Genomic DNA, 10,346 nt, shown 5'->3' on the forward strand with positions numbered 1-10,346 from the left:
TGGAGAACCTATAAAACATGTGACATGTGGTGGATCCGTAGTATTGAGGTTACATACTTGAAAATCCAGGGGTCAAAGGTTCGATTCCCTGCCGCACCTCTAAAATAAAATCGACTCGTCGTCAGGGAGGGACGTAAAATAAGAAACGGGATAGCTGAATCAGGGTTACACTTTGTTGTGCACTATGCTCCAAAAACCTAAAATGACTAACAATCGTATAGGAGCACTCGCCTAACTGGCTTAAGCTTTTGGCTATAAATAAGCTTACATACCAGTGGAAAAGGCAATATGCTAGTAAGTATGGTCCTATATTTGCTAACAAAGTAAACATAAGGTCATCGAGAGATACTGTCCCTCAATCCGATGTTTTACATTCAATTTTATGGTATAGTGTAGTGTGATTACCGAGCTAAGCCCGTCATAAAGTTTTGCTGTAATCGGCCTGAATGCACTGGTTTCGTTCACAAGGCTAGTTTGGATTTGCATTTGAAGTTAACGAATGCATGTTCCTTAAATAATTTATATGCCTTTTGAACAATTCAATCTGATAAACACACCGCAGCGAATGAACAGACAGCTATGTCAAAACGATATACTGATATCGTTGGGTTTGCTGGTCTACAGTACAATCATTTTGAAAAACGCATTTGCATTTGTTATGCATAGACTAGAGGTAGAAAAGTGGCACAAACCAGTTGCAATTCCACATGATGAAAGAAAATGTATTGCGTGTAATATCTTAGAAAACGAAATTCATTTTATGCAAGACTGTCCATTGTATAAAGATTTAAGAAAGCAATATCTAAAGATTATACAGGACCAAATGTACCCAAATTTATTGCATTAAATTTAGTAGTATGAAGTCACAAAATGTTAATATTAATAGAAATCTTGCTGTATACGTGTATAATGATATGCAAATAAGGGAAACATATAAAATGTATTATGGGTAAACTGTCTCCATGTATGTATGTGCGTGCGTGCGTGCGTGCGTGCGTGCGTACGTGCGTGCGTACGTGCGTACGTGCGTGCGTGCGTGTGTGTGTATTGTTTGTAGGGCCGATGCAACGCCACCAAAAGTTTGTCGTGCTTTTTCCACCGACATGAGAGTCATGGCCGGTTAACCTGGAGTGGTTGAAAAAATCCGCAAAATTCTTCCATTTCAAAAAAAATAAATATTTTAATATTCAGTTAATTGTTCAAAAATGTTCAATTTTCATTTTTTCATATTTAATTAAAACAAAATATGAGTTTGATTTCTACTATTTCGATATTATTTTTACCTCGATTATTCAAAGAACAAGGAGAGCATTTCTACTCGCCCGGTTTCAATTTTAGGCCAATATTTCATTTTGACTTCTAACTCAAATACTCTTAATCTAAATCACTTCATACGTCACTCAGTTAGTTGTCAAGAACCTTCACACCACTACATTTTAACCAAATATAATTTTGGCCCTTGATTGACTGTTTTCTTACTTTTTCTGATGTTTTTTATTGGTTTTGACAGACACATACTACAACATTAAGTATTTCTTTTTAAGGACAAAACGGTGTATAATCAAGCGCGCTGTCCTACAACAGCTCGTGTTGATGAAATTGGTAGGACGTAAAACCGAAAACACCTTCTTAATAATTTTCTTCTGCAATTTCAATTTTAATAAAGACTTGAGGCAAGTTTCACGGAAAACTAAGACGAGATCATGTTTTCCCGCCTGAAATCCATTAATCCGATTTGGCAGCAATTATAACTGACCAATCAGATCAGCTTGCGGATAAATCGGGTTTATAAGCAATACTAATTTTCAAGACCCCGGTTGCGTCAAACCGAAAGTCGTTAAAATATGTTACCAGTTGCGCCTTGCCCAGTGTATAGCACTTAATTGGTGATGCTTTATAGCATGAATTATCATCGTTTTACTGTGTACGTGTGGTTTGGTCAACGCCTGTTATATATGGCATAGAAATGCATATGAATGGCGGCATACTATTATGTAATTTGGCGTTCGTGTTTGTGCACCTTTGTTTCACATACCTTTTCCCATTCTACAGCTAACCGGGAAAAGCGGGCCCGAACAGACCTTATGTTATTTGCAAACAGGGGCGAATTTTAGGCGGTATGTTGAAGGAAACAGGAGTTCAACGCAAAACAATAATCAACACAGAAAGGCATGAATACTGATTAGAAAAAAAACAACATTTTATTTCTATTCATTTTTTAAAAAAAATGTGTGAAAGTGAGCTGATTTTGGACTAAATACGAATTGCTCATAGTCTTTCAATCCAAATATGGAATGAATTATTCCGGTTTCGTAAGGTTCATTGAAATTCCCGCCGCCATTCCTGCTACCGCCGCCACGATACAGAGTGCGAACCCGGCGTGCAGACTGACGCCCTCGAGCTCCAGGAGAGCCTTGATGTCAGATGCGGTGGCGTATATGATTGGCCCCATCAGCATCAAAATACCTGAAAGAAAAGAGAATAAACATGTAACGTGATCTGATTTGACCAAGAGAAGACTATAATTATGATGTATGTCATTAATGAAGTAACAATATGCAGCAAAAAACAACAACATATGTTGAAAACTACTGTTCAAACTCCAAAAAGGCCATATTTTGGTTAAAAGAAGTGACAAATGCTCTTGCAGTTAAAGTTTGAATCCAAACAGTCTTTGGATACCACGAGTCCGCTATTAAGTCACACACAATCAATTCGTTTTATATGGTAAGATATTGTTACCGAAACATAAGATATGTATGTCTGCATATTACTGCCGTTAGATAACCTGTTATCGTAGGCGAATTGTTTCGTGTTTACCCCTTATTTTTCTTGAGTATATGCCACCAAAAATATTGATTGGGCAATGATTCGTTCGTATTGTATATCTTAGATTGCAGAGAAATACCCATATTGCATATGGACATCGGATAAATGATACCACCAGCCGTAGAGTTAGTGGGTACACAGAAAATTTAATGTTCAAACCTCCTGAAATCGCTAGTCCAGCGGCGACTTGTGTGAGCCTTGGGTTGCTCTTCATCATAAACCTCTGTAAGAGATATGAGACGGAAGCCCCAACCATCAACAGCAGTCCAAGAATCACCATGGCCCTTATTGCCAGCATCCGTCCAGCTGCGGAAGAGCGTATGTAACACTTAAATTAGCAATCATGGTACATAAATGACATTTTCCTTCTAGCTTTTAAATAATGTGCATATGATGTAGGAACTGAATCAACAGATACTGACAAATTTGTTATTTATGATTCATAAGTTAACTGCTCTTAATAGCGCAACCATTTTCCTTCGATTTAAATTGAAGGGTTTGACAATACATGTACGCCTTTATTTATAGACGTTGGATTTTCATTTATATTGTCTATTCACATTTCATTTAACAATGTTCCCTGTATATAAATGCACAATCTCGCTTATAATTATGTCCATGCATATGTTTGTATGATGTTTAATATCTTCTTTAAATGAGGAAATAAAAATAATCTATATCGTGGTAAAGTTGGAAGGTAGTTGGTAGTTGGGAGTTGCGGATTCGAATATCCAACTACCTACAAGTTGCCAGTTAGGGATTTGAATGTTAAAAAAAATGGTATTCAACGGGTAGGTAGTTGCCAGTTGGATATTCGAATAATCAACTACATAGAAGTTAAATGTTAAAGTAGATATTCAGTTTCTCGACCATTTCTTGTTCGTTAATATGATTATCCAACTAACAACCAGTTGGTATTTGGCTATTCAAATGTCGTCTTGTTTTATGGTTGAAAGGTAAACATGTGACGAAAATATGGATCTTCGTTACAAACACATTGTAATTTGAGTATTTTTTCTACATTCGCTCGCGAGTTGGTCGACGTCCATATAGGTCAACTCAATAAGCACATGTATCGTCTTGAATCTTTGTGGACAATAGCTGAATTGCAAATTATTTTATTAAATGGCCAATAAGCTGCAGTTTAAATGTAACATAATAATAAAACTACTTTAAGAGACGTGTGAGATGACAAGTTAAAACAAGAAATTATTTTACAAATAAAAAATCAGTTTAAATATTAGTTAAAAGCGCCGCAAGCAGGATTGAAACTTGGATAATATCATTCTGCTGTCTGGAACCAACAGAGGTTGTCAACATTCATGGTTATGTTTTACCGGTTAGTTAACATACTTTTAAATAAAGTTATCTGTTATGGTAAATACTTTTCACTAGATCAGCATCCGAGGTTGTTTTCGATGGAAAATGGCTGCGGCGTTGTTCCGATTGAGTTTGAATCAGTGATCGATTACATTTAATGTTGCAATAATTTCCAGTTTTAAACGTTTTGCTACTGAGCTTGTTTCTGTAGCTTTTAACATAAGTATCGAAGTATCTTTTATTTTAACCCGTTTCTCTGTGAGAAACAAGCGTTAACTGACAATGAGCTTGGTAGGATGATAATGACATTATTGTCTAATTTGGCACTATTTTACAATAAGTATAAATTCATTTCCATTTATAATAATTAATTAGCATTGAACTAAAAATAATGTTCTTTTTCGTGTATAATTGCATTGTATTTCACCTCGTGCACACTAGAAGTAAATATTTCACTTTTGCGCTTACAGCCCACTTATGAAAAATTACTCAAACTTATCTTTGTATTTGTCGGTCGAAAATCTTACTAATATAATAAATTTATATATAATATAACGATGATAAAATGGAAATAAGTCAGTGTCGTTATGTATATATTCATTTCATATATTCTGCAAAAAGCCACAATTTTGTGATTGTTATATAATTATAACTTACATTTGTAGTGCCATTACATGATTAAAAATATGTAAAATTAAAACTACTTACAAACTTCGGTAAAATCTACACATGTTGACTGCGTACAGTCTTTCCAAAGGCCAGAATGATACGACACACTTGAAGCATTAAACCAGTAAGGTATAGCAAGGCCGACGATGTCCAACAGAGCTGACGCACCGGCTAGAGCAAGACTTACAAGTGTCAAAATATCCAGTTTAAATTTCTTAATTCATGCAAGTGTTCGTCCTGACTAAGTAGTTCTGTTACGAATTAGAACAAGTCGGGGCCAAACATCCCTTTAAGTCGTTTCGAAAAGTGAAAGTTTGTCTGATAACGTTTATTGAGGTTATACAAGAGACCAATCACGTATGAGGTAATATTTCATACCCTTTGGTGAGCCTTCTTCAACACAAGGCGGAAGGTTGATCATTAAAAGTAGGGAAATCTAGATGATTTCGAAGAACGACGTACAAAAGGTCAAATGCGTGTGATATATATCTTAGGAACTGCCAAAGGCAATCAAAAACATTTCAGAAAGGTAAAGAAATTTATGGTATGAAAGCGAAACGTTCGGGCCTTTAAAATGCAATGATTTTAACCATATAAAAAATATGCATATAAATAACATAACTATGCCAAATAAAGTCATTTTGAACGAATTTGAACAAATTTCTATGTTTCCCCAGACATTTTAAAATCAGCTTTTAGTTTTTCACTTAAGTATTTATATCATATTATATAATAAAGAATAACTATTCTCATCTTAGTTTTTACGGTGGATGAAAGCATGTAGTCGTTGGCGTTCATCACATACTAACAGAAACAGATCGACGCATTCAGTTCACACCAACAATGAAGAAACTTGAATTTGAAAGAGAATAACATCAAAGTATGCTTCTTGTATGGCGAACTTAAAGAATTTGGCAAATCAGTGTGTTAGTGATATAAACCTCGCCCCTCCACCGACAACATGGACTTAGATACTGTGGCAAATGAGTCTGTAAGTGATATGAAATGTCGCCTCTACAGTTTGAGACCGGCAACTTAGTCTGTTAGTTATGTGGAACATCGCCTTTCCACTAAAAACATTAACCTAGAGATTATTGCAAACAGTCTGTAAGTGATATGGAATGTAACCTCTACACTTTGAGACTGTCAAGTTAGTCCGTTAGTTATGTGGAACATCGCCTTTCCACTGAAAACATTAACTAACAGACTGTGGCAAACAGTCTGTAAGTGATATGGAATATAGCCCCTCCACCGAAAACATTAACTTAGAGACTGTGGCAAACCAGTCTGTTAGTAATATGGAATATTGCCGATAACATGAACTTTGAGACTGTCGCAAATTAGTCTGTTAAGTATATGGAACATCGACCCTCAACCGACAACATGGTCTTGTGGAACTTGGGCTAACTAGTCTGACAGTGATATGGAATATCGCCTCTTAACTTAGAGTCTGGCAAATTAGTCTGCTAGTGATATTGAACATCGCCTCTCCACCGACAACATAAACTTAGAGACTGTGGCAAACTAGTTTGCTAATGATATTGAACATCGCCTCTCCACCGACATTATTAACTAAGGCTGTGGCAAACTAGATTGTTGGTGATAAGGAATTTCGCCTCTCCACCTACAACTCGGAGAAAATTAATATGTTAGTGATATTGAACCTTGCCTTTTCACCGGCAATATGGACTTACAATCGGAGCACCTCGGCAAGTTTCCATCTTAAACAACCTCGGATGTATACGGATTTTTTAAAATGTCTGAATTGTTTACATTTAACTGCACTGTAAGAAGATCGCGTTGTAATATATATGAAGCAAGTATGCCCAATTTACACTAAGTAGTACAATTTACACTAAGTAGTACAATTTACACGTTAAAACACTACAATTAATTGATATTAATTATTATTATTATTATTATTATTATTATTATTATTATTATTATTATTATTATTATCATTATTATTATTATTATTATTATTATTATTATTATTATTACTATTATTATTATTATTATTATTATCATTATTATTATCATTATTATTATTATTATTATTATCATTATTATTATCATTATTATTATCATTATTATTATCATTATTATTATTATTATTATTATTATTATTATTATCATTATCATTATTATTATTATTATTATTATTATTATTATTATTATAATTATTATTATCATTATTATTATCATTATTATTATTATTATTATTATTATTATTATTATTATTATCATTATTATTATCATTATTATTATTATTATTATTATTATTATCATTATTATTATTATCATTATTATTATTATTATTAATTTTAGGAACTTCTTGTACCTCATACAGCCGAGTCTTGTTTTCGATGAAAAATGGCCGAGGTGCCCCAATTGCATGGACTAAGAGACTGTGGAAATTAGTTTATTAGCGATATCGCACATCGCCTCTCCATGTTCGGAAAGGTGAGTTTTGCAGAAACGCGGAACATTCAGTTGCAGTAAATGGTCACAGACATTCCACGTAACATAATAACTGGTTAACTAGATAAAATTCGTGTTACTACTTATCTATAAATGCATTATTGGCTTTTATCAGTAACTGGTTATCTAGTTATAATTTGCAAATTTCATTTAGTAAGTAACTTACTAACTGGTTAACTAGATACTTATCGCAAAAATTAAGTGGTTCAAATGAAACAATTCGCGAACTCTAACATGTTATATTACGGCAGTAATGTGCTAGCATACAAATGCACTCTGTTTCCATGAACTCTGTTGTGGTGCCAATTGGTTGGAAGTGGAAGAAATCGGTAAGTATGATCCGTTGTGTTTTTATTTTCAGAATTTTATACCAATAAAATAAAAAAAATGGGAATGCAGTTCCACATAGGATTGATCGTGTGTTATGTTCAATGTAAATGTTCTGAAAAAAATATCAGATCGTATTTCCGGAATCGTGATATGTTAATGTTAAAACTAAGGAGTTGGGATGTCAACAAAACATATTAACAGTTTTCTTACTTTTTGCACAAAGGTCAACAATACTTAAAAAAATAAAACAAAATAATGACAACATATTGAATCACCTTGAAATGTATGGAAATTCAGATTACGAATTACGACGGTCATTTGCAATAAAATAGTACCATTGTGTTATTTAATCATAGATACATTTGCACTTCATATCGAGAAAGTTAAGTTTCCTAAAACGGCATTTACTATGAAGAGAAAGTAAGCTTTGTTACAAATGCTATGAAAACAAGCATCATATTTCATATGACCACATGATTATCTTCGGCGAACAAGTCAACGATTAAACAAATACACACATCATAAGAAAACAACATCATCTTATTTCAGTATACCAATCTTGTAATAGTATGTTAATGAGAACTATATGTATATTCTCGCACTCACGTACACACACTTATAACACTATTCACTTTATAGTGAATACACTTGTGTATGATACTGGTTATATATTATTATGTCGACCAATATGACAGCTTTTTAGGTATCCACTTTAATTGGCCTCGATATGGGAATATTCTCTTATTTCAAAAGCATACATACAGCTGTTCCCCTCGAGATACTTAGATTTTAACAAATGGACATATTTGAACTTACTTGGTCTTCCTCTTTAGTACCTTTTGACATACTCACACCGTCTATCAGTAAACAATAAACTTAGATATTCGTCCTCTTACTTATTACATGTTGCGCCTAACCGTCGTTCTCTTGGTACATTTCTCCATCGTCCGATCTCAATACTGAGCCGGTTTAAAGCCAAAATATTTTGTCGGTTCTATGTTTTTTAGCTCTGAATAAGTGAATATTACTAGGCATAAGATATGCATATTAAAAATTACAAATACTTTATTAAATGATGCTCTAGGCTGCTTTACCAATTTTGAATAATGCTATTCTTACCTGACTCTTAAATTCGCTAATAAATATATGTTTGTTACCAACACCCTAGGCTATCAAGATTTTTGAAAACCAAAATTGCAAAACATTATTTTTACCATAACCGCCCATTTGTGTTTACTAGGGTTATTTTCCATTTTAGATAACATTTTTTTTTAAATATATATATATTATATGTCATGATTTAAAAAAAAAATCAATTTGAACTACTTCTCCTTACAAAACAAGAGCCGTCGTAAGACAGCGCGCTCGACTACGCCGCTTTCACTAAGAATACAATAACGATGTAATAATACCAAGTTTGGTCTCTTTATGTCAAACCTAACTAAATTATTCGATACATAAGGTGACTTTGATGCTGCCCTCCCACCAGCCCGCCCAAACAATGACGCAAGTCATTCAAATAACTTGATTTCCCATTATGAAAATGTGGTTAAGAATATACAAATATGCTTTTCAAAGGAAATTAAAAAAAAAATCAAGGGCCATAATTTTTATTTAGTCTTAAAACGGAGTTTTGTTTCTTGTTGTAAGATGGTTGTAAATAATTTTGAATTTTATTAAGTGCATTTAATGAACGGTATAGAAGTTTTTTTATTAAAATCCCAACTTTTACTTGCCTAAAACTTTAACCTAAGTCAATCAGGGGCCATAACTTGTATTAAGTATGGAGTAATGTAACATCATTGGGTGATGGTCCTGAACACTTGTGTGAAGTATTAAGTCAATTGAATGAAGGGTATAGAAGTTATTAAACAATATCCCAACCTGCCCTAAAACTTTAACCTAAGTTCCATAGTCAATCAGGGGCCATTATTTGTATAAAAGATAATATGGAGTTATCTAACCTCATTATGTGATGGCTCTGAACATCTGTGTGAATTATTAAGTCAATTGAATGAATGGTATTGGAGTTTTAAGTGAAAATCCCAACTTGCCCTAAAACTTTAACCTGCCCTAAAACTTTAACATAAGTCAATCAGGGGCCATAACTTGTATTTCGGATAATATGGAGTTATGGAACCTCATTGTGTGATGGTCCTGAACAACTGTGTGAAGTATTAAGTCAATTGAACAAAGGATATAGAAGTTATTAATAAATATTCCAACTTGCCCTAAAACTTTAACCTAAGTTCCATAGTCAATCAGGGGCCATAATCTGTGTAAAGAATAATATGGAGTTATCTACCCTCATCATGTGATGGCCCTGAACAACTGCGTGAAGTATTAAGTCAATTGAATGTAGGGTATTGGACTTATAAGTGAAAATCCCAACTTGCCCTAAAACGTTAACCGGACGCCGACGCCGACGCCGATGCTGGGGCGAGTAATATAGCCCACCTATTCTTCGAATAGTCGAGTTAAAAATGGTGTTTTTTTTGAAGAAGTTTCAAACCCAAGTAAATTATTACAAAACTTAGTATGTATTCTTTCTACATAGTTTGCACTAGATACCCCCCCCCCCCCCACCACCAACTTCACATCCATAAAATAAAGTAGGCCTAAACTACTTAATCAAATAAATCTAAAACATGTTAAGTGGATATTTTAGTCAAGCTCTGAAAATACTTCTTCAGTTTAAAAACTGCTTTTTTTGCTTA

General features: G+C 33.8%; 1 protein-coding gene across 1 annotated transcript; it reads right to left on the reverse strand.

Annotated features, from left to right (window-relative positions):
• Nucleotides 1–2,237: 2,237 nt before the first annotated feature.
• LOC128215499 (uncharacterized) lies at nt 2,238–8,475 on the reverse strand. Its single transcript, XM_052922181.1, has 3 exons — nt 8,446–8,475; nt 2,989–3,157; nt 2,238–2,466 (listed from the first exon to the last, which is right to left on the reverse strand). Exons 1-3 carry the CDS (start codon nt 8,473–8,475, stop codon nt 2,300–2,302), a joined length of 366 nt encoding a protein of 121 aa, XP_052778141.1. The 3' UTR covers nt 2,238–2,299.
• Between the last annotated feature and the right edge of the window lie 1,871 nt (nt 8,476–10,346).

Source organism: Mya arenaria, chromosome 13, assembly GCF_026914265.1.
Source record: "Mya arenaria isolate MELC-2E11 chromosome 13, ASM2691426v1".
In the NCBI taxonomy this organism is placed as follows: domain Eukaryota; kingdom Metazoa; phylum Mollusca; class Bivalvia; order Myida; family Myidae; genus Mya; species Mya arenaria.

Bases quoted from the DNA above. Each gene is read 5' to 3' on its own strand.
- LOC128215499 (XM_052922181.1), bottom strand. From the start codon at position 8,475: ATGTCAAAAGGTACTAAAGAGGAAGACCAA. The intron at 3,158-8,445 runs GTAAGTTCAAAT...TGCTAATTTAAG, and splicing joins GTACTAAAGAGGAAGACCAA to TGTTACATACGCTCTTCCGC. The intron at 2,467-2,988 runs GTTTGAACATTA...CTTTTCTTTCAG, and splicing joins TGGACTAGCGATTTCAGGAG to GTATTTTGATGCTGATGGGG.